The sequence below is a fragment of the Medicago sativa genome, chromosome 1 (assembly GCF_051527215.1).
Source record: "Medicago sativa cultivar Bolivia chromosome 1, Bolivia_mono, whole genome shotgun sequence".
In the NCBI taxonomy this organism is placed as follows: domain Eukaryota; kingdom Viridiplantae; phylum Streptophyta; class Magnoliopsida; order Fabales; family Fabaceae; genus Medicago; species Medicago sativa.
Genome location: NC_140749.1, coordinates 74,738,230 through 74,764,060, shown reverse-complemented (window position 1 = coordinate 74,764,060; position 25,831 = coordinate 74,738,230). Strand labels below are relative to the sequence as shown.

General features: G+C 30.4%; 1 protein-coding gene, 1 long non-coding RNA gene and 1 other non-coding gene across 3 annotated transcripts; all 3 read left to right on the top strand.

Annotated features, from left to right (window-relative positions):
• The first annotated feature begins 8,137 nt into the window (after positions 1-8,137).
• LOC146957375 (uncharacterized) lies at positions 8,138-10,210 on the top strand. Its single transcript, XR_015023113.1, has 2 exons — positions 8,138-8,877; positions 9,876-10,210. It is a non-coding gene; the product is annotated as an uncharacterized LOC146957375 (long non-coding RNA).
• A 2,149-nt stretch (positions 10,211-12,359) lies between these two features.
• Positions 12,360-16,492, top strand: LOC146957374 (putative inactive receptor-like protein kinase At3g56050). The gene is made up of 9 exons (XM_085736302.1): positions 12,360-12,522; positions 12,602-12,740; positions 13,060-13,131; positions 13,246-13,392; positions 13,490-13,630; positions 13,782-14,197; positions 14,509-14,699; positions 14,785-14,917; positions 15,307-16,492. The coding sequence occupies exons 1-9, from the start codon at positions 12,423-12,425 to the stop codon at positions 15,897-15,899; spliced, it is 1,932 nt and encodes a 643-aa protein (XP_085592428.1). The 5' UTR covers positions 12,360-12,422; the 3' UTR covers positions 15,900-16,492.
• Positions 16,493-21,721: 5,229 nt separating this feature from the next.
• Positions 21,722-21,795, top strand: TRNAI-UAU (transfer RNA isoleucine (anticodon UAU)). The gene has a single exon. It is a non-coding gene; the product is annotated as a tRNA-Ile (tRNA).
• The last annotated feature ends 4,036 nt before the right edge of the window (positions 21,796-25,831 follow it).

The window sequence follows — 25,831 nt, the reverse complement described above, 5'->3', positions numbered from 1 at the left end:
GAAAAATGGAAATATCTTGTCGGCTGGATAACAATATGGAGAATATGCTTTTTACTGCATCTCTATATATATATGTTTCCCAAAGTCCTAAAAAATGAATGTGCATGACAAATACTGGAACACATGCATACCCTTCAATTGAAATTGTGCACATGTGATTCTGTGTAGGTGTTCCTCAACTAAGGGCTTTTGCCTTTGGATTCCATACTGCCCATTGCACAATCCATGTGTTGGAGGGTAGTGATCAAAATCATAGTAGGAAAATTAGGCATGGGAGGTATTAACTTTTTCAATGAAACAAACTATTTTGCTCCAATGTAAAATTACAATTTTGGACAACTTTTATAGTTGGATGATTTTGAATATAACAAGTAAAAGAGGAGATAAGGGGTGAGAAAAAGATAATGGCTTTGCTTTAATTCGGATGTGGTCAGGCGGTATTGTGGACTAACTGTGAGCTTTTGAGCATCTATATCTACCAGTAACGTTCTAATGCTGGTGGATGACCTAGGATTTTTGCCAAAATCAAAAAGTGTTCTTTGCTCAGCAAATATTATTAAGTTAAATGCACGATGTAAAATATTTTAACACTATCATTCAATCATATCTCATCACTATGTTAATTTTTTATAATGCTTCATGATCCGAGGTGGATCAAGAATGATGGCCGGAGTTGATGAAACACGACCATGGACTGCGGTAGTGCTCCTAAGGAGGGATGTTTTTGCATTTGCAAACACTTTAATGCTCACATCAGTATATTAGTGAGATGAGTGAGAGGTTTAACAGAACGGAATGTGTACATTTCTCCTTTTATTGGTAGAATTTTATGAGAAATGAGTGAGAAACCAATTGAAGCCGTTAAGGGATTTACATTGTGATTGACAGATCAACCTCTAATCTTCATCATGTGGTGATCATTTTCTAAGAGGCTATGCTCGATTACATCACTTATTCATCGTGTGATGTACCTTCCTAGTAGAGTCTACTATGAATTGAGTTTGAACACTTCCTAAAATATTTTAAGCGGAATTTTATTTAAACAAACATTTAAAAGTTGACAACATATTTGACACTGTATTAAAATACATCACTTATTAAAACACAAAAAATTACACTTCCGGTGCATTGTTCTTAAACTCAACCATTTACTTATAGATTGATATTAAAATAAAGTATGAGATGAAATTCAGCTGAGTAGGACCAAAAACTCAATTTTGGTTCTTGGCTAATTCTTTTTCACAAGGGTGTGCATTGTACTAGTATCTATGTCTAGTCATATGTCATGCAAGCCTTGTTTAATTTATATGATATGGTAGGTGGACAACATGGGTGGGACAAACAAACCATGTGGAAGATAATCTTATTCTGCCTTTTCCTTGTTCAAGTTTCAACTAAATCAAAAGCACTGTCTGACTAGGTTTCAGCCAAAGGCAAAGCAGCTTAAGAGAGAGAAATAGAAAGTGGTTGCACATTCACGGTTGATAAGGGTGATGATGTATTGCATATGAGAAAAGCGTCCCTTGTAAATCTGTAAAACACAGTAGAATAATACAAAGTATTTGGGGACTTTGGGTTTTATTAACTACTATTATTCTTTTAAGAATGATTAAATATTTGAAAAGATTCAATTCATTGGTTGATTATTATAATTACGTAAATTCACGTGAAATATTTGAAATTTTCATATTTTAATTAAATAATTGATGTGTAGTTTTTGTTGCAAAGATGGGTCGTGCTCAAATTACTACTAATTTTCGTGATGTTTTGCATGTTTCACAGTGAAAACACCCATCGGAAATGGGTGCCGATAGGTTTTGTGAGGAGACTTTTGAAAAAGACTTTTTGATTTGGCGAACAATTAGGGGTCTTAAGAGAAATTGTCTTTTATTTTACTTCTAAAAAAAGAAAAAGAGGAATCGTCTTTTAAATGTTGTAATCTTATAAGAGAATTTCGTTTTTCACCTTCAAATCTCTCGTGTGTGCTCATTTTTAGAGTCAAGTTGCTTGAATACATTGCATTTGAGGCCTTTTGCACCACTAAACAAAGTGTCGATTCACATTTCCTCAAACATTTGATGTTTAATTTGCTTTTATTTTTTTTTCTTTATGGGTACAATTACTTTCGGATTATATAAAATGAAATATATTATTCAAAAATTCAGTTTATATAATTCAAAACATGGTCATGTGTGTTGGATTTTGATTTATCTAAGAAATTTCCTTCAATATATTGACCCAGAACGTCTCAGATCCAACGTCAGGAGGTAGAGCTTGAGCATGTCCTTGAGCCCGAGCCCGAGCACGAAGCACCAGTAGGATCGTTCCTAGAGTTTTACGGGCCTTAGGTTAGGCATAATATGAAAAAAGGGCCCTTACATAATACATCATAATTTTTTTAGCTTATTGTTGTGTTTTTTTAGCTCTTCATTTAGTTTTTTTATTTCGCTTTTCACTACCAAATAAATGTTTTTTAAACAACATATGAAAATAAATTAAATACTCTATATACACCAAAACAAAATAAAATATCGTAGAAGTAGAGAAAAATAGCACATGCGAAGTAGACTGAAATTTTAGTACCCCATTTTCAACTAAAATAGAATTTGCATTGTTATGAAAATTATCCCAATTTCTTGGATAATAAATATCGTCGATATTTTTAATATTAGTGAAGTACATTATTAGGAACAAAGGGCCCAAAAAAATATGACCAATTTCTTCGATAATAAATTTTCGAGCATATTATTTAGAACAACCAAAAAAAAATTAATAGGAGGGTGTATATAGAAATTTGTATGCTGCATGGGATATATATAGCAAATCTCACTAAAATGGCCAAAAATATCAACATATTTCAGCCCATTTCTATATCATGTCAAAGTTTGGGCTTTTTCAGATACGTTTGCTATATATACCCTCCAAAATCCAAATATTTCTATACACACCACCTACCGGCAAGGGTCCTAGGCCATCGCACTCACAGCCCATGCCCTAGGGCCGACCCTGAGCACCAGAGCTCCAACATCAGGAGGTCGAGCATCAACAAGAGGTTGAAATGCAAGATGCACTGACACCTGTCTAGTGGCCCAGAAGACACGTCAATCCTCAGCATGTATGCACACCATGTGACAAATATTTTACAGTAAAATGCAGGTTCTACGTATATATGAATATGTATTTTGTCTTATGACAATTTATGACAATTGATGAGTCATAATTCAATAATAATTAAATTTTATCTCAAATAATTAATTTATATCTTAATAACCATTAAAGTCGCGTAGATGATTAGTTGTGATGGACATGGACTAATGTTTTTTTTCCAACAAAAATAAACGATATTATTCATTCAAATTATAGATTCCATCGATACACTATAGATTCAAAGTTGCTAAAAAGAAAATGGATGAATATGTGAACAAACTCACAACATTCATGTTAATAGCAGAAAACGACATAATGTCTATGCCTACAAATATGACTATATTCAAGTCTCCGAAATACTCATGTTTTAAGATCTGCAATGTTGACGACGTCAAGATCGTTGATTGAATCAGCACTTGCTCAAGGCTAATCTTTCAACCTGAATCAAATAAACAACACACTAAGATTAGCACTTGTCTTTCTTTTCTTTCAATTTCACATTTAAATATAAAGTATCCATCTTCTAATCTAATCTTTTTTGGTGTTAACCCTTAAGTTTTTAGAAGAAGGGGTCATAATAATATGGAGTTCGATCGAAAGGTAAGTAAAGTATTACTAAGAATTGTTCTATATATGAATCGAACTCATATTCTCCTGAATGATCCATCATTTGATGAAGCTCATTAAACATTTGAACTCAATCACTGGCTTTATTTTAATCTAATATAATCTCACTCTTCCCTTCTCCACTAAGTAACACATACAAAATCCACAACGGTCACATTGTAATATTTTAATAGATTTTTTTTATAAAATATATAAATATTTATAGAAATATAATTCATGCGGGCAAATGTAACACATAAAATCCGCAACAGACATAATACAATATTTTAATGGAATTTCACATATAAAATAAAAATTATTTTATAAAAATATTATATTGATGTTGATATTTTAAAAACTGTAATCAATTTTCTCCAAATATTTTATACAAATAAATTTACACCGCATATATGAAACATAAAATGCGCAACAAGATACACAGTGCAATATTTCAACGGATTTTTACATATAAACCAAGAAATATTTTTTAGAAATACTACATTAAAGGAATTTTTTTTTTCCTACTCTGTTTCCAAACAAAATATAGAAACCTGCCCTACAGAAAAAGAAATTCAAAAATGTCATACTTTTGGAGCACCCCGCAACTGGGGTTGTGAGGTGCCCTACCCCGCAAATAAATTTAGAAGTGTTTCAATTTAGCTTAGGTTCTAATTTTTTTTAGTGTGAACCGGGTATCCTCTACACGCAACTGCAGAGACTATTCCCTTGAATATTGTGGAACCCAAATGGGCGGCAAGTTCTCCCTAAGAGTTTTAACGTTGCTACATGCCCATAACTGAATTTGAACCCAGAACCTTGGTTAAGCTATAATAGACCATGTCATCTCATCTCATCTTCTTCTTCTTCTTCTTTTTTTTTGTTTTTTTGTTTTTGTGGTGGCCGGGTTTAAACCCCGGACCTTGCATATATTATGCATTGTCTCTAACAACTGAGTTAAACTCACAATGACCGTGCCATCTCATCTAAGCGCTCCTAGGTAGGTTCTAAAATTTTAACTTGTGAAATTTAATTAGTTGATTATACATACTTTTTTTTTAAAAAAAAAGTAAGTCTTATTGTGTGATTTTAGAAGAAAAACTAAGTTGCAGAAAATTGGATGGCAGGATTCTCATCTAACGATGGTTGTGGTGATGCGCTTATTGCTGAGTTGTTTGGAATTTATAACGGTTTGTTCCTTTTGATAAACAATTCGGTGTTGCATGTTGAGTGTGAGACAGACTCCACTGAGATCATAAACCTACTTATGGACAGACAATTTCACTCCTTCCATGCTTATCCTTCTTTACTAGATAAAATCACAAGTTTGTTGGATCTCAGAGGTTTGGTGTTCAAACATGTGGTTCGTCAAGGCAATGTATGTGCAAATTTTTTGGCTAGGTTGGGAAGGAACTCTGCTATTGGAGTAACAACTTGGGGGACACGTCCTGATGGGCTGCTCTCGTTGCTCAACTTTGATGCTTCCGATTTTTAGTTAGCTTTTGTTTTTTTTATGACCTTCATAAAAAAAAGGGTTAATTAAGTAAATGAACCCTAAACCCTAAACCCTGTAAAAAATTCCCATCAACATTTTTGATCCCTAAAACGCTTAAGGAAAATGTCACAGGACTAAAAAGTATGATTTTATTTTGTAAGGACTAAAAACAAAACTGTGAATATTTATAGGGACTAAAAACTTAATTAACCAAAAAAAAACTAAGCATTTTTTACCCATCTCAATAAAATTTGATCGAGTGGGTAATGGATTATGAGCATAGCCATTAAATTGACATGGTACCTTATGAAGTCTACAAAAGATAGTATTGAAGAGACACAGACAAATACACGATGTTGATGTACTGTTGTGAATTTATGATCCTCATATAAAAAAGAAAAGTCAAGTCACGAGAATCATCTCATTCTCACCTCATCTTATCTATTCCACTAGTAAGTATACCCGTGCTAACGCACGGGTACCTGTCGGGGTGGACGATTTTTACAGTTAAAACTTGAATATATGGTATTTTTTATAAATAATTTTAATAATGATAGTTTGGATATTGATTATTTATTTATTTAAAAGTAAACTATATGATATTTTTATATAAATATTGTCTTTAATTTCAAAATATTTAATTAAATTAGATTTAATCAATTTTATATATGATATTCAATTAAATGTAATTCTTTTTCAAACTATTTTATATAAATTGAATTGTTTTAAAATAACATGGTCTCGTGTTTTTTATATTTATCATTCACAAATCTTGGTCCCGTGTTTTTTTTATTTATAAGTCACAAATTTTGGTCTCATGCTTTTTGTAAATTTATCATTCAGAAATTTTGGTTCCATTTTTTTATATTTATCATTCACAAATTTTGGTCCGTATATTTTATATTTATCATTAATAAATCTTCCTGCCAGTATTTTTTATATTTATCATTCACAAATTTTTGTCCCGTGTTTTTTATATTTACCATTTAAAAATCTTGATCCCGTGTGTTTTTTATATTTAGAAGCATGTGTTTGGTTTCAATTCTAGAGGGTCAAAAGTGATTCTAGAGGTTGTATAATTGATTATATGATGTTTGGATGATTTAAAGTAGAATCGATTTTACTTGTACAATTGATTCTACTTTTTTTTGTTGAAGAATACAATTGATTCTACTTGAAACTACAATTTATAGTTCTTAGCTTCTACAATTGATTTTACCCTTAAATTATTCTAAAATTTATATCGATAACAACATGGTCCGTGTATTATAATTATTATAAATTTCGTATCAATGATAACGTGTCCCATATATCAGTATTAGTTTAGTCATTGACAACTTAACCAATGCATTTAAGTTAATTATGAAATAGGATCACGAAAAACTTTTCAAGTGTATGATAATTTTGTTTAATCAATGTCAACGTTTTAGTGCATTTTATTAACGACGGCTTGTCTCAAGTATAATAGTAAAATTTATATCGATAACAACATGGTCCGTGTATTATAATTATTATAAATTTCGTATCAATGATAACATGTCTCGTATATCAGTATTAGTTTAGTCATTGACAACTTAACCCGTGCATTTAAGTTAATTATGAAATAGGATCACGAAAAACTTTTCAAGTGCATGATAATTTTGTCTCAAGTATAATAGTAAAATTTATATCGATAACAACATGGTCCGTGTATTATAATTATTATAAATTTCGTATCAATGATAACATTTGACTTTTTTGGTTCATTGTATAAGTGATGTATCTAGTCTATATTTACAATAAGATATATTAATTATTATATGAACATAAAAAGTCATATATATTTTTATTAATATATAGTCAATACACCCACATATTATATTATAATAATGTTTTGTTTTAATAATATGTTTGAGTGTGAAAAATATTAATATGCGTCCCGTGAAAAAACATAATTAACGTATATTAATATGCGTCCCGTGAAAAAATATAATTTTCGTGTATCAAACTTAGTTTAGTAAGCGATAACTTATCACTTTTTTAACGGCAAATATTATTAACACCTGTATAAAAAGCACTAATAGGCTTGAAAGTAAACAAAACAAAAGAAGTTCTCCCAAAAGAAAAAGGAAAATGTTAACCGGTGCCCCCGGAGCACTGGTTAAGGATGCTAAAAGAAGAAATTCTAAGTAAAAAAAGATACTTTTTAAGCTTTTAATGCATTGATTACACAACTATCAATGCAAATATTACTATATTTGCTTCCTTAACCAGTGCCCCCGCCCCGGGGGCACTGGTTAACACGACCCAAAGAAAAAACACAAAAGCAAACGGTAGCTGCACATGAGCAAAGCACGCCCCTGCTGAATAAAAATGTATGGCGCAGCAGTTGATAAAGAAAATAGCAGTATTAGTCATTTAATTATTTTCATTTAATTAGCCAGACAAAGTACACATTGAGACCCAGAAACAATAAACACATGTCCATTTTATTTTATTCTGTTTTACTTTCCAATGTAATTTGTCCTCTTTTCCTGTCATCTCCTTTTTCTCTCTCACAAGCCATATCTTCTTCCTTATCTCCTCATCTTCATTGATGACTCATCCAATTGTAATCCAACAACCCACTCACATTATGACATTTTTAATTAGGTTACTTTAATTCTGTTTTTTTTCCTGGTTTGTTTTTAATTATGGGTTTTTGTTGAGTCCCATTTTATCAATACGCTGTTCATCAATTTTATATTTATTTTTTATTTTCGTTCTCTATTTATTGAGTTTATTTTTTTTTTTATTATTATTATTATTGTTATTTATTATTTTGTCCACAAAGAATCAATTTTTTTATTTGGTCCAAAAACAACCCATGCTCCACTGTCATCTATATAAACTCTTACTTCTATGTTCTGCCACACTTCTATGTTCCTATAAAGTATCTGCTAAAAATAAAATGTTTTTTTATTATTATAAGCACAACAAATTATTTGCCACACCACATATACATACTACCATCATCAGTCATCACTCTCTCTATGTTTAATTATAATTATGTTTGCCATTAAAAAATAAAACACTTTATGTTCACTCTCAAATCCTCACACGTGTAACCAAAAAAAAAATCCTCACACGTCTCATTATAAAAAAAAAATCCTCACACGTCCCACCAAATTTTTTTTATTTAATATTTTTTTTGAATGATATATTTAATGATATTTAATAATTTGTTAAATTTTAACAAAATCCTCACACTTATCCCATCTCCCATCTCTAACATACTCATTTCCTTTCTTTTGCTTTTGTCTCTCTCTCTCTCTCGTCTGAGACCATCCATAAACATCTTTCCCACGACCAACAAATCCGACCAGATCTACATCTTTCCGGCGACCTTTATTAAAAAAAAAATACATATTATTCATCACCTCATTCTCCTCTTTCTTTCTATGAAATTAGATTTTCAAAAGCACCATTTTCAAAAGCACCATGTTCGACCTCATTCATGGAATTTTGCAGCCGATCTGGAACCTTCATCATGTAAGCTCTCTTTTGGACCTATTTCATCATGATTTGGGCATCAAACCGTCGGACTTCTTCTTTCAGACATGCAACAACAACAACAACAACAGATAAAACAAATTAAAGGGTTTTAAAGTCAGGTTTTATACTCATATACTTAAGAGATACTCTATACTTAATCATATGAAAGTAATTTTTCCATCTCTAATTTGATTTGTATCTGTGGTTCTTATGAGTCAACAAAGCATGTAGAAAATATTTTATGTGGTATTTTTTGTTGCTGGTTAGGAAAAATAATAATTTTGAAAGATTTTTATTTTATTTTTGATAGTAAATCGGTTTACTATCAATAATCGGTTTATTGTCAAAGAATTTTTATTTTATTTTTCTTGTTGAATATGTTGTTGGATCTATGTCTCTTCATCATCTTCTTAATTTAAAGAATAATATCATTCCTTTTTTCGGACCTTTGACAAACAGAGTTTGTTATAAAAATTATGGAATAAAATAAGAACTCTTTTGGTATTCATTTGTTCAAAAGAATCTTTTGGTCGAGCCTAGCAATCCAAGTAGTAGTAATCCACTACTAACTACACTAATCAATTCCTTCAAAAAAAAAAAAACTACACTAAATAAAAATATGTCAAATAAAATATTGTCTTGAGATTAAATTTCTTTCAAAAAAAAATTTGTATTGTTTAAAAAATTGTTTTATTTTCGTACCAGTAGATATAAAATAAGAACATACAAAATAAAATAAAGATATTCAGTTTATTTCTTCATAATAATGTATTTCTTTGTAGTTTGTTGAAGAGCCATGAACATCATTTGACTTTGCTGCAAACTATCACCAGTCAATTTTTGGGGTCATAAATCCAACCTTTTTTTTATATTTAATATATGAAAAATGATAGAGGAAATTTTGTCATGGCACATCAGAGTTCTCAACTACTCTCATGTGATGTACCATGTCATAACAACAAAAATCTGAAACCAACAAAAAGATATATAATAAAATCAATAAAACTATTTAATAATTCATCTTAAATTTTGATATTTATTATTCTGTTTAATTTTTGTTCCTTTCATTTAAGTATGTATACCCAGATTTTGTGGACATTTTTTGTTTGTTTTGCAGAACATCGTGTCCCCAGTAGGAGAGCAACTTTTAAATCATCTGAAAAAAAGGTGGAAGAACAGAAATGGAACTTAAAGAACAATAATATAAAGAACAAAAACACTTACTTGTGTCTCTTTTCTTTGTTTGTAGATTGATGAAGAGACAAATACTTCTTTCAACTTTCCTGCAATATCATTTATAGACCAAAAAATTGTAGTTGAATATAAATATAAATACAAATAATGAAAGGTATATGTTAGATAAAGAAAAAAGGAAATTTTAGACACTTTAAACATCAAATGAACTTGTAGATTTGAACTTGTAGACACTTTGAATATCATGTTTTTGCAGCACTTGAACTACTTGTTATGATGAGTAAAGAACTTTCACGTTTCCTGCAAAATAAAATTAAAGAGGAGAAGATGAAGATTAGAAAGTTTGAAAACATACAAAATAAAATATAGAACTTGACCTTTCTCATTATTTCTCTTCTCTCACTTGGTTGTATTTGGAAACAGAAAAGTGAGAATGAAAAAATTGTTGAAAGTGCTTTTGAATATATGATTTCAAAAGGTTGGTGTTTTAAAATTTAGGGGGGAGTTTCGAAATTTGAATTGTATAGTGCTGGCACATTTGGTGACATTGAAAAATGGAAAATCCTTTAAACATAGCATGGGTAAGCTTTTTAGACACAGTTTACCCTTAAATTGATGGCAGGGCAGAAGAAGGGATTAGGGACAGAAGTGGAATTTCCACAGTATTCAAAAGCACATGTATGGAAAAAGACCATAATTACCCCAATAATTGTGACCTTTGCATTAAAAAGGGATTAGGGCATTAAAGGGTTTTCCACAACATAAGATTTTCTTATATTAAAGGAGATGATTATAAACACAGCCATTCATTTACTCTATAGTCCTTACTACTCCTTTGCTCCCATTGATTGCACATTGCTATGTTTTCCTTTCTTCGGTTATCACCAATCAATCATGTTCTATATAAGAGTTTTTAAACAATTTAATAAATATGCGTTTATATAAATGTTTATTTTTATAACAAAAATTAAATAAATTCAAATTATTTTCTTATAAGATATTTTTATAGGCAATTCTAAAGAGCTTATTTCTCATCATATATATACTTTTTTAAAAATATATATATATATATATATATATATATATATATATATATATATATATATATATATATATATATATATAGGATGTATAATATGAGAATGACTATCTTATATGAGAATGGTGAGAATGACTATCAACCATTAGATCGAAAATAGATGGCTGTAATTAAAAAGTCACATTTTAAAACACATGTACCTTTCCTTGTTATATCAATTCTGATAAACTCAAGATGTTCATCTTCTCGTAACCCATTAGATCATAGTGTTTAATCTTTCTGTTGGTTTCTAAAAATTGAAAAAGAAATAGGTCAATTTTTTATTGAAATTATTGGTGGCCTATAATTGCAAAAATTCTACTGAAAATTACACGGATTTGTTTTTATTGAAATTATCGGTTACTAATCAATAGCTTTTGTTTGAAATCAATTTCAATTGAAAGATTAAATTATCGGTGGTTGAATATTTATCAACCATTATTAAATTACACTGATTGTTGAAGAAATTCTAATGGGAATGACTATTTCTTTTCAATTATTGGTGCTAATCAATGGCTTCCGTTTATTCTAATTGAAATGGTCAACATAAATGGTGGAGGCTGATCGGATGAAAGTATAGATGGTAGAAGATGAATAGTATTTATGAGAATTGATATAATAAGGTGAGGTGTATATGTGACTTTTCATCTCAACCATTTATTTTGGATCTAATGGTTGATGATCATTCTCATCATTCTCATAGTCATTCTCATATTATACATTCTATATATATATATATATATATATATATATATATATATATATATATATATATACTTTTTAACAAGCTCTCTCAAATAGTCTCCCACTAAGATTTTTAGAAGTTTCAAATTTGGTTTCACCGTGGTTTTGACTGCAATTTTAGTGTTTTCCAAACACATACATTAACAAGTTTTTATGTCAAAAGATTATTTCAAATAGACCTCAGTCATTTTAACAAATGAAACGCAAATCAAGAAACATATATATTTAATCTTGTTAATTTTATAAAAATTATTACTTAGTTTCTAAAATTATTTTCATTAACTCTATTAATAATATTCTCTCAAAAAAAAAAACTCTACTAATAATATAAATATATGAAAAATATATATTACAAAAATTAGTGTTATACCTTTTTTGGTTAAAATATCAACTTGATATATTGTGGTGATCATCACTTGAGGGAAAAAAAACAGGATTTGATAAAAATATCATGCAACTGAACTAACTATGCAAGTGTCAGAGCCATATTGATCAGATAACAACATTTTTGGCCTTTACTCCTTCCACTCAGTTTTCATTTTCACTTTTATTCCTTCCACAGCTTCCTAAGCTTGTTTTTTTAGTAGGACTGAGCCATATTCTAACTTTTAAGCTTGTTTCTTGCAACAAAAATAAAAACATACAAGAATGACCAAGAACCAGAATCTTTCTGGAGCTTTGTGCTTTCTTACTGTGTGCTTCTTGTTTCTTAACTTGAGTTTTTGCTGCTATTCTTTGAATGAAGAAGGTAGTGGAAAAACTTGAATCTTGTTGAATCTTAATTATATATTTGGCTATAGATGCTAAAATATGGTTTCTTTGTGCAGGTAATAGTCTTTTGAAGTTGAAGCAGAGAATAATTAGTGATCCTTTTGGTGCTTTGTCAAATTGGGTTGATGATGAAGTTTCTGTTGACCCTTGTGATTGGTTTGGAGTTGAATGTTCAGATAGAAACGTTGTAGTCTTGTAAGTACCAATTGATTTTGCTATATGTTGTGTTGACCCTTCTTTGTGTAGAGTGTAGAACAAGAAATAAAAAGAAGAAAGGAATATGCGTTATTTTTTCCCACTTGTTTCTTTCTTTATTATTTCCCTGTTGGTTACACTTGTATCATCAAATTATAGATCCCAGTTTTGAATTTTTGTACATTATTCTGTATGGCAAAATCTTATGTTCAATTTTTGATTATTTTAGTCTCTTATATTAAATGATAAATCACTATTGTTCATGCTGTTGAACTTGAGAGCTTTCTTTCTTATGAAGAGAAATTGTTTATTTTCTTAGGAATTTGAAAGACCTTTGCCTTGAAGGAACTCTAGCACCAGAGCTTGTGAACCTTGTTCACATAAAATCTATGTAAGCATTGTTATTTCGGTGCTTAGTTGCATTGTCTTAAGAAGTTTCTTAATTTTTCTTCTTCTTTTTTAGCCATTTTCATTCTACCAACAACACCATGAATGTGTTGTGCAGTATTTTAAGGAACAATTCTTTCTATGGAACCATACCTGAAGAAATTGTAGCCTTGAAAGATTTGAAGATTTTGGATTTGGGATATAACAACTTCAGTGGACATCTAGATGCTGATTTTGGTCATAATATCACATCACTAGCAATTCTGTATGATGATACTCTTACTATAGCTCAATTTTTCATTATTTCATCCTTTCCAAATTAACTATGGTTTTAGCGTATACTGAGTTTCTTCTTGTTACAGTTTGCTTGACAACAATGAGCTCCTTGTTAGTTTCTCTCCCAAAATCAATGAGCTGAAGATGCTTTCTGAGTATCAAGTAGATGAAAATCAGTTAACCAATGCAAATAAGATGCCATCTTGTTCTGAAAGATCCATCACATGGTATGTTACTAATCAACTGAAAGGTTTTTCATATTTCTATCATGCACTTTTTTTTCTGTAGTCTAAGTTTTGTCCATTTTATGCTATTATAAGGTAACGTTAATTATTCAATTCTAAAAGTAGAACATTTTTTTTCTTCTTTTCTTTGAAGGCATGTTCATGAAAATGAAGGTTCTAGGAGCCTGCAGGAATATCACAAACAACATCGTCGTCCTTATCAATACCGTCATAACCGTACTTCACCACTCTATAGATCTTTTCCTTCACATTCTCCAAGTCCATCATCGGATTCTCCTATTGAAAATGCTTCAGAATCTCCTAATAAAAATGCTTCTGGTTTTCCTAATCAAAATGCTGCTGATTCTCCTAATCAAAATGCTTCTCACTCTCTTCCTCCCCTATCAAAGAAGAATCAAGTTCCTATTTTTGCCGGAGTAATTATTGGTGGTGCTGTTTTTCTTGTTATTTCAAGCATTGGTATATATCTTTGTAAAACCAACAAGTTAGCTATTGTTAGACCATGGAGTACTGGAATAAGCGGACAGCTTCAGAAAGCACTTGTCACCGGTAAATCTAACCATCTCTTTTCCTCCAAACTATTCATAGTAACAATAGCTGAAAATATGAGTTAATATACAATTTCATATTGCATGATTTAGATCTTCTCACATGTTTGGATAAGACATGGTCTTGTTTGACAGAAAAAAGGATGCTTTTAGAATATACGAAAATATCTTATAGTATGTTTCAATTATATTTAAGTATCTTAGTTTATTTCAATATTTCTTAAGATCAGTTTATAAAATTAGAGGTTTGTATATTATTTTTTTTCTTTTTAAATTATTTATTATTATTTGTTTCCTGATTTTAATTTTCAGGTGTGCCAAAGCTAAATAGATCAGATCTTGAAGCAGCATGTGAAGATTTTAGCAATGTAATTGGTAATTCACCAATTGGTACATTGTACAAAGGAACTTTATCTAGTGGAGTTGAAATTGCTGTAGCTTCTGTTTCTGTGACATTTTCCAAGAGTTGGACAAATACTTTAGAAGCTCAATTTAGGAAGAAGGTATTAATTTATAAAATAGTTGTGTAGAGTTGCAATTTAACCATTCTAATTGTGCCTTAACTTTGGAAACAATTATGGTTTTTAGATAGAGACATTATCAAGAGTGAACCACAAGAATTTTGTCAATCTTATTGGATACTGTGAAGAAGAAGAGCCTTTCACCAGAATGTTGGTTTTTGAATATGCCCCAAATGGAACACTATTTGAGCATTTACATGGTCAGTACTCACTAGTCAATAGTCGTTACACATAATAACAGAATATCTCCTTTCCAAGTGTTGATTCATTTGGTTTAAATATTTTTTGATACCCGCAGATATACCACTTTTTACTTTTGGTTCTTGTTGTTTTGTTTTAGTTCCAGTAAAATTTGTTTATGTTGGAATCAGTCTTTGTAATATGAGTGTAATATTCCATATACTGATTCTAAAATGAACAAGTTTTGTAGGACTAAAATAAAACAATAAGGATAAAAAACAAAACAGTAAAATTAGAGGGACCAAAAGAAAACAGTGGTAAATTGGCAAGTACCAAAAAACATTTAAACCATTTTTTTATCATGTTTTTGTATGAAAGTTTGATGCATTTGGTCATGTTTGAATTCCAGTAAAAGAAGGTGAGCACTTGAACTGGGGACCAAGACTTAGAATTGCAATGGGAATGGCTTACTGCCTACAATATATGCATGGATTGGACCCTCCTGTATCCCTCATTAACCTGAATTCTTCATCAGTCCATCTAACCGATGACCACGCAGCTAAAATCTCGGATTTGAGTTTCTCCAATGAAATAGATTCATCTGAAAAGAAACCTGATGGTAGAAAACACATTGACATGATGCAATCAGCAAGTCCATCAAGTAATGTTTATAACTTTGGTGTTTTATTATTCGAAATTGTTACCGGTCGAATTCCTTATTCGGTTGATAATAGCTCACATGAAAACTGGGCATCACATTATCTAAAATGGGACAAACCTCTTAAGGAAATGGTGGATCCAACTCTAGCATCTTACCAAGAAGATCAGGTGGAACAAGTTGCTGAATTGATAAGAGTTTGTGTTGATCCGGATTCGGACAAGAGACCGACGATGAAGGAAGTCAGTGAGATATTGAGAGAGATAACAAAAATGTCGCCTGAAATTGTAATTCCAAAACTTTCTCCACTTTGGTGGGCTGAGATTGAGATTTCTTCTGCATAAGCATGTTGAAATCAATCAATGAATCAGATTTTAGTTAGTTACAAGTATTAGAAGTTTTAGCTTTGTTATCAATTTTACTTAGCTTAAGGTACACCAAAGTTGTCACTTCTTGTATCTATTGTAGAATGCTTGGTCTCAAAAAACATTGTATATGAGTGAGATCAAAAAATGTAAAGTGACTTTCTTTTAGGGTGCTTTCTTTTTACCGGGAGCATCCCAGTCATGAGTCCGAGAGTACTTTTTTGTCTCCAAAATGTTTGATTTGTGCTGCAACAATGAAGAATTTTTGCCGGTGCTGTGATCTCGAACAATTAGATTTCGACCAGATGACGATTTTGCGACCAACTCTGCGCATGTATGGTGATGCTGCTGGTGGTAAATTGGTTAATGAGTTTTTCTTCTGGTGAGGTTTATATGTTGCAAGTTCTGGTTTTTCTGCAGGTCCAAACCGTGTTTAACTGGGACACATAACTCATGGGAATGCAGCCTAGCCACAATTATATGGAACACTTATGTACCTAGCTAAATAAACTAATTGCGTGTATGTTGTGTTCATATGGAATTATCATATTGCACCAAGTTGCAGGTTCTAATTTTCCTATGTTGTGTAGGGCATGGTATGCATGCTGCAGGGTGGGTTTTGATACATGACATTTTTTTAGCATGCGTATGTCAATGCAATTGTGTGACAGGCATATTGTTTATTTAGCAAAATTACTTAACATGTAGCAAAATTCATAAATGATGGCAAATTCTACAGTGAACCACTTCATAGGTGGTCCACCATAATCGATACTTGACAATTGCTTAAACATCAATGATGTTGAACGATTGTTCTTGTAAAGTAGAAGTTTTTGATATCTTTGTAATCATGATTGAGACTGTAACCTAAACAATTGACGTGTGTTTGATAAAACTAGAAAAAACAAATCTGAATTGAGTTTTAAGATATATTACTTTGTATTTTAATCACAAAGTGTTACTTTTTTAAGTATTTTACATGCATATAAGTTTTATTATACTACAAATTTTGTTAATGTATCTTATCCGTATCGTATTCTGAATTTTTAAAAATTTGTGAATCTAAATTTTGTTAATGTATCACGTATCACATCTGCACTCATAACGTATCCGGCCTTACAAGTGGTTAATGTTGCTAAATATATATTATACAATAAGAATTAAAAAGTGCATTTTTTGTACAAAAAAAAGTCTGTTCAATTCAATATAATGGAACAAGAAAATAAAATATATAAGGCAGATCATATGATAATGTAAACAAATTTTAGCATACATATGATATATAGTAGCTGAGACACCATAATGTAATAATAATTATTAATATGTAATATAATAAAATATTCCCAGTAAGGTTGAAGGTCAGATCAACAGCCAAATACAAAGAAAGTCACAATATAACACCCATCCATGATCCATGAGATGAAAACAAACCTAATTAACACACAAATACCAAAAGGAAAATCAAACTTAAGTAAACAAGTTCTACTACCATACTACTACTAGTTACTACTAAGTACTACTTAGCAATAGCATTAGGAAATACTAAGAACTAGGTAATAACACACACTCTTTTAACCAAGCTAGAAATTAACACTCCCTTAGCAGCTTCAAGTTTGTTGTATTCTATGGATGTGGTGGTGAGAATCCAGCTCCAATTCCATTTCCAATTCCACCAAGAGTCCCAGGGATAGTAGGAAAAGTATTGCCACTGGTACAGCCACCAGGGAAGGTGCAAAACCTTAAACCATCAGGACCATAGTTTACACCTGCAGCAAAGTTACCAGGGCTGCTGGGAAGTATCCCATTCCCTCCTCCCATGTTGAAAGTTTCAGGATGTTTCACACTCTCCTCCTTCAGCAACCTTCCAGCTCCTTCCACATGAACTGAACCAAGGACAACCAACATAATGCACAACATCACCAACACCTTTGCAACTCTCACCATTTTTGTTTTCTAAAGTAATCTAATCTTGCTCTTACTTTGGAATACTTAGGTATATTTTGAGAGAAGAATGGTATTACACATACCCTCTTTTATACTACTCTCACTTGTCATTTGTCAAGGTCTTTAATTTCAATGTGGCCTTTATGTAAATACACTACTTTTATATGACAAAATTTGAAATTTCATCAAATTTATTTTCTTGCTTTAATGACAATTGTACTCACATTCAGAGAAATATATAACAACCACAAAAAATCATTTAATGTTTCCTCTAAAAAAACACAAAAAAAAAAGCATATGCTAACTTTTAATCGTTTATGTTTTATATCATATTATGTCTATGATTCAACCAAATAACATATTAGATAACTCTTGTCAAAAAAACATATTAGATAACTATTTATTCTAAGGTGAATACTCGGGCACCTTAAAATTAAATTTATTTAATATATCCAATCATTTAATGGCATTTTTCATTTTTTTCTTAGAGGACCATTTTCATTTTCATTTTCTTATACTCATTATTTTGAAGTGATTTAAATTTTGAATTAATTATAGCTACAAGGTAGAGATATCTAACAAAACTTTATAGGGTACTAAAGAATTCACCTCATTCTTGGATCTCAAGCATTTTAGGTAACACCAATATTTTAGTTTTAAATTTTGAATTAATTATAGATACAAGGTACAGATATCTAACAAAACTTTATAGGGTACTAAAGAATTCAACTCATTCTTGGATCTCAAGCATTTTACGTAACACCAATATTTTAGTTTTCTTAATTTAGGCTCACATGTTCTAAAACATCAATAATGTTGACCTAATTGGTTTTGTTTTGGGTTTTCCCAAACAGTTTTTAAACTCTAATTTGTACCAATCTGATTGATGCAAATTGCAATAGATCGTATATGTGACACACTTGTATTTTGTGTTGTTGTAAATGTTCCAATAATTTCCTCCAAATTAACTAATGTTGTAGACACACGTACATGCATATGCATACATACATACATATGTATACTAAATTGAAATAAAAAAGAAGATAAAATACCAACTATAAACTATTTAAAAAATGAAAGACCAACCAAGTTATTTTGCTACAAAATATAACATTATAAACAATACTAACACCAATATTTTAGTTTTCTTAATTTAGGCTCACATGTTCTAAAACATCAATAATGTTGACCTAATTAGTTTTGTTTTGGGTTTTCCCAAACAGTTTTTAAACTCTAATTTGTACCAATCTGATTGATGCAAATTGCAATAGATCGTATATGTGACACACTTGTATTTTGTGTTGTTGTAAATGTTCCAATAATTTCCTCCAAATTAACTAATGTTGTAGACACACGTACATGCATATGCATACATACATACATACATATGTATACTAAATTGAAATAAAAAAGAAGATAAAATACCAACTATAAACTATTTAAAAAATGAAAGACCAACCAAGTTATTTTGCTACAAAATATAACATTATAAACAATACTCCTATATGAAAACCACTATAAACTATATTATGACTTTTTTTAGGAACAAGAGCTAGTCGTAGAAATGTGCCAAATTCACATAAACTCAACCAACCAAACCTGCTCCTATTAATGATCCTTTCCAGTCACAGTTTGGGAGTACATTATCTGCCATCTTGCAATTTAGGGTAATACATAGACATTATGTCAAACCATCTGCGTTGGTGAAAACCATTAAACAAATTTTATGAACATTTACTATCACCGTTGAAGTATCAATGAATGGCCCAACCAACAAATATTCAGAGAGAGGGTCCTTAAAAATCTTTATTATGCTGACAGATGAGTTAAGGAAAAAAAATGAGGATAACAATATTGAATATAGCATAGTAAAAGATTAGTCATTACTGATATTGTTTTCCAATTCCTTTTTATAAAAAATCTATCGCTGTATCAGTTGAGTAGTTGCACAACAAACACACTATAACTTGGAAATACCTTATTGTGTGTATCAGTTATATATTTCCAAGTTATAGTGTGTTTGTTGTGCAACTACTAAACTGATACAGCGACAAATTTTCTATAAAATGAATTGGAAAACAATATCCTTGGTAAAATTCCATACTCATATATCTATTTGTCAAAAAAATAAAAAATATCTATTTGTTTGGTTACTTGGTAAAATATTTGAATTCCTTGCACACATTTTTTAACTAAAATAAACCAAAAACCAATAAATAACAAATTTTATAGTATTGTTATGCTTGTGATTCAATTAAAAAGTTATTCAACTATCTTTCACTTTGTATCCCAAAATATTATAAACGGAAATATTTTACCAACTCAAAACATTCCAAATGAGTGCATATTACAATAAACTCTCAAAAGAATAATTTACGAACTTGCAAGTCCTAAGGTGATTTCTTTTTAGAGGAAATCATATTATTCAGAAGAAAAAAAAATGATACTCCCTCCGGTCCTTTATATAAGAAAAGAAACCAAAAATCATCAAAACCAAGACAATCATTAGTTGTTGCAATTTTTTAAATGCTTTTACAAATATGCCCTCATAAAAATTTGTGAAGTATTAAATATACCCACTATTGTTGAAAGGACCAACATTAAATGAGGGCTAGAAAAGTCTTTTAAACAATAAATGTATCTTAAAAGTTGTGACTTTTTCTTATAAATGGGACCAAATTTTTTTTTGAAAATTTTCTTATATATAGGACCGGAGGGAGTACACTATTAGTTGTGATTATGAGGCTATAGACACAATTAATAACACGAAATTCTTCAATAACTTAACATCATCAAAATTATTATAGTATTGATCATTTTACTTTTACATTATCTTTCAAACGTACTTACCAAAAGTGGCTAGAACATAAAATCAAATTGTTGGTTAGATTAAATGCAAACTTAATTCAATAAATATATTATTGCAACAATTATTACCTTGTTTTCATGTGTAATCCAATTTTGCATACACACAAGGGCATACAAAGCATCCTCTCATGAGATGATATATTACCTCTAGCACTCATTTTCGATTGAAAATGTGTTCAATGTCCAACATGTGTTAGTGTTCAATTTTTACATAAAACTATGTTATTTTTTTTCAAATTATATTATTGGTATTATCGTATCGGTGTCCATGTGGTATCAGACATTTGTGTGTATATGTAATTCACAGAAAAGGACTATGTTTCTTTTCTTTTCATCGTTAGTCAATTCAATAGCACCACCACCATCAACAAGAGACTGATATTAATCCTCATAACTACCCACATGTGATCACTAGGTGCAATTTGAGGTTGTGTCGGAGAAGCGCTACTTTTCATTTTCCTATGATTGAATCATTTCATCTAATTAATTTCCTCCTCAATTTTGTAAGTAAATTATTTACGATGCCAATTTTTACCAACAAAACAAATTATTGAAATTTAAATATCTTATATAATGAATCAGACTAAATTTCAATTTAAATATCTTATATAATATGAATCAGACTAAATTTCATTTTATTTTTGGACAAAAATAATTTTTTACTAAAAAAAAAAATCCATTGATAAAACATGCTACGATTAGTGGGTGGCACTTTGGTGCCATTAATGGCACCATGCCATTAGATCAGGGCCACACATTGTCCCAAGTGTGTGTGTGTGTGTGATGTGTGTGTTGGGTGCCATCAATGGCCAGGATTTAACGGCACGGTGCCATTAATGGCACCCAAATATTGTCCACGATTAGTTCAAGCTTCCTGGCTATATACTCTTTCGCCTTCTGACAGCTCCACGATTTGACGAAAGCAAATAAAAAAGTTTACATTTAAGAAAATACGAATAAATATCTAAATGCAAATTTGTTGAATGAATGGTCCCGTAGCTCAGTTGGTTAGAGCGTTGGTCTTATGAGCCGAAGGTCGCGGGTTCGAGCCCCGCCGGGACCATTTTTAAATTTTAATTTTGCCCAAAACCTCTTCTATTTTGCACCCGTTACATTACACTTTGCGCTAAAAACTTACATTATAAAAAGTTATTTTTTTAAGAGAGGATACTTTTAGGTTTTATCTTGGTTAAATCTTTTGTTAAATGGTCTATTTGCTTGATCAACAATATATAAAAAATAATTGATCCCAAAAATAATATGTTTATCCTTTTTTTTTTTTAAGGGAGGATACTTTTATCTTGGTTAAATCTTTTATTAAAGGCTTAAATGTGTGTTTAGTCCCTGCACTTTCGCCCAGTTTTGGCATTGGTCCCTGCGCTTTTTTTTGTTTGGCATTGGTCCCTGTACTTTGTAAAACTTTTAACTTTAGTCCTTCCGTTAAAAAAAACACAAAACTAACGGTGTGCCATTTTAAGAATATATTGTTTTTGAACAAAGACACATTCGTATAATAGGATTTATTTTTCTTTTCTGAAAAGGCCGTATAATAAGATTTATTTTTCTTTTCTGAAAAGGCCGTATAATAGGAATTTTTATTAAAGTGTTTTTCTCAAAAACAATTAAATAGTTTCATTATCATTGATTGTTTTAACAAACATGAAAATTAAAGAAATAAAAAATAATTATCTTTTGAGTTTCTTGTGGAATACAGTAGATATTTTTATTTGCTCTTCCTCACATACTTAATAATGCTGGAAGCAAATAGGGACCAATGAATAACAAGAATAAACGATTTGAAAATGGCAAAACATGATTTTTCTTTAGGGTTTTGATTTAATATAATGTATTGTATATTTGTTGGGATAAAAAGGGCTAAACTTTTGCAAACTACAAACTAAGATCTAAATAACGTATGTGAGATGTGCTCATATTTAGTGTTTCATATCCAATACTTGTATATATGTTAGCATAAGTGCCCGACAGTTTATAAACTTAAAATTTTAGACCAAGAACTTAGAAGAAGAAAAAAATGATCCGTCCAAACTTTGATATTTTTTTACCATATAAAAAATAAATGACATGTGACATGAAATTGGTAGACATACAATTTAGGGTCAAATAAGTTTCCCTCAACTGATGGCGGGTTATACGGGCGTAAATACAGTCGAATGTGAGTTAGTAGAATCTTTCTCAAGTCTACCGAGATATATGAAGGTCGTAAAGATATCAAACTTGGTTAAAACTCAGTAAAATTGGACATTGAACGAAGAAGATTTTAATCACAAAGCCATAAGTTTTAAGGGAAAGTTGTGCACATGTAAATAACATCAATGGAAACATTCCTCGAAGTTGAAGACTAAGGCCAAAAGTAGGGAACTACGTACGTACTCCCTCACATTATCTGTGTAAATAACCGAGCAAAGGTTGGTTTTGCAGGCCACGTCGTTTTGGCCAATATGCACTTGTGTTTACCTCTAAATATTAAACATGTGCATTTTTAAAGACAAATAATCAATCAAGCAAACTACTTTACACATTTTTATCATTTTACCTTTCAACATTATCTTTCATTTATGTATCTCTTGAGGTACTGCAGGAGGTAAATCATGTATTGCACCATGCTACAAATAACAAGACGAGGTGGTCACCTTGTTGGACTTGAATTTGGTTCCTTTATTGAGCCTTTATGCCATATTCTTGATGAGTTTTGCTATTTAACGACCTAGAGAATGATTGAGTCGAGTGTTTTTAGCCTGTACTATTACAATATTGTTCTTTGAATTTTTTAAAATACCAAACATATTTTGAAATAGCGACTTACCCTCATACATTCTCCAAGCTAAGTTGCCCCTCCCAATAGACGCTTCGAATCGCTAGTAGCAAAACGCAAACTTGGCTCTCCACACATGATAAGAATTGCTACATTGACAATGTGACCAGCACAAAACACATTTAGCCCAAAAAAATCTAAGAACTTAACTTGTATACATTGTCAATGTACAATTATTTTATACATGCATCAGATAACATGTTGTCACGTTAATTAAAAAATATAAACATACATGTGTTGTCATATTCATTAATTGTTGTGATAACACATTATTAAATACACGTGTAAAATAATCTTTAACTATAAATGTGAGCAATTATACTCCAAACCAACTTCATCATATAAGCTTGATTAATGAACTCAAGATTTCTAATGCCTGGACGACCTTTATAGTTAGGTTGTCAAATTTGTCTCAAAAGTTACATTTTCTCTTTTACACCAAGTTGTCCCAAATGAAATTCCCGCAATTTTAAACCGTCTCCTCGCAAATAAAAAATGGAATTCCAGTGTTTTGCATAACGGCCAAGAAAACTCAGAAGACAACACCAACTAAGTGTTACCCTACCAACTAAGAACATCGATAGCTTTTCAACTTGACAATTTATGCCTCATCATGCCAACGATCATTAAAAAAGAATGTTTGGAAACTCTCTAATGGATCATGGGGTCCCGAGATAAATATCAAGATCCTTAATAATATGGGACACCTGAGTTTAGACTAGAAGCAATGAAGCATTGGTCAAAATTATCTTTCCATTAAAGTTTTCGTCAAACAACTAAATCAAAAACAGTAAATTAATTATAGATACTTTTGTAAAAATATTATCGATTCATAGAATAGTAATTTTGAAAGAGACTCATGTTAATCTTTGTAAGCGAAACTGTTTTTTTTCTTCCCTAAAGTTATGTTTGGTTTCACTTTTAACTATTCTAAAAAAGAAATTATTCCATAAAAAAATTAAATATTTTAATTTCCAATGTACTCCCTCCGGCCACTATTATAAGCAAAACTTTACTTTTTAGATACATTGAATAATTAATGTATCTAGTTCAAGTTTATAATAAAGACAAATACATTAATTACAATGTATCTAAAAAGTAAAATTTTGCTTATAATAGTGACTGGAGAGAGTAGAATTTAGCATGACATGTTTAGTTGGTTTAACGTATAATTGATTTTGTCTTTAGATTTGATTCCACTTGAAACTTTTGATTATATAATTGATTTTATTGCTGAGCTTGCTAATTCAAGCTTGCGATATAAGTAGGGGCATTAAGATGTTGAAAGGTTTTTGACGTGTGCCAATTTTTTTATTTTATTTTATCATTTAAATTTATTATAGAAAAGAAAATAGACACTCTTTAAGACATATACTCCCTCCGTCCCAATTTATAAGCAAAAAATACAAATTCACGCTTATTAAGAAAACAAAAACATAATAGTTTGAGGTATAATTTTTTGTGTTTTTTCTTGAAATAAGTTTCATGAAAAGATGTAAAAACAATTCTTATTGGTTGATGATTATGGAGAGAATAGAAATGAGAACAAATTGAATGCAATATGCATTTAATTGTACTTTGGAAAAGATGATTTTTTTGAAATAACATAAAAATTGGTCTTTTTTGCTTATATTTTGGGACAAAGAAAATGTGATTTTTTTGCTTATAGTTCGGGACGGAGGGAGTAAATGGTAACTTTTTATGAAAATATGTGTAATTAATGCATTGAAAATTAAAATTTTTTGACTTTTTTATAAAATAATTTTTTCCTTTGAAATCCTTAAAAAATGCACCGAAAACACGAGTTCAAAATCCATTTATTACTCAACTCACTTATACATAAATGTATTCATACATAAATTATGATAACTTTAACTCACTTTAAACCATAATCAATTCACTCTAAATTATTTCACTCTAACTTATTTATAAACATAGTTACTATCTAATTTAGTAAAGTGTAGATATGATTGATTAACATTGTCACATATTGGAATTTTTGTTCACATATATGGGTGTGTTTGTTTCAAGTTTACCAAATTCATTCTTAGGAATAATATTCCTTGGAACATAAAGATAAGAATTTTATTCCAATGTATTTAGAAAAAAGATGTTTGTTTAACACTATAATATTCCTGAAAACCATAAAAATAGGAATTATAATAGGAAATTACTCATGAATTTATTCTCATCTCCATGGGAACTTTATTCCCACCCTTTTCTTTGGAATTTTTTTTCTATTCCCAGGAACGTTTTATACCTGTGA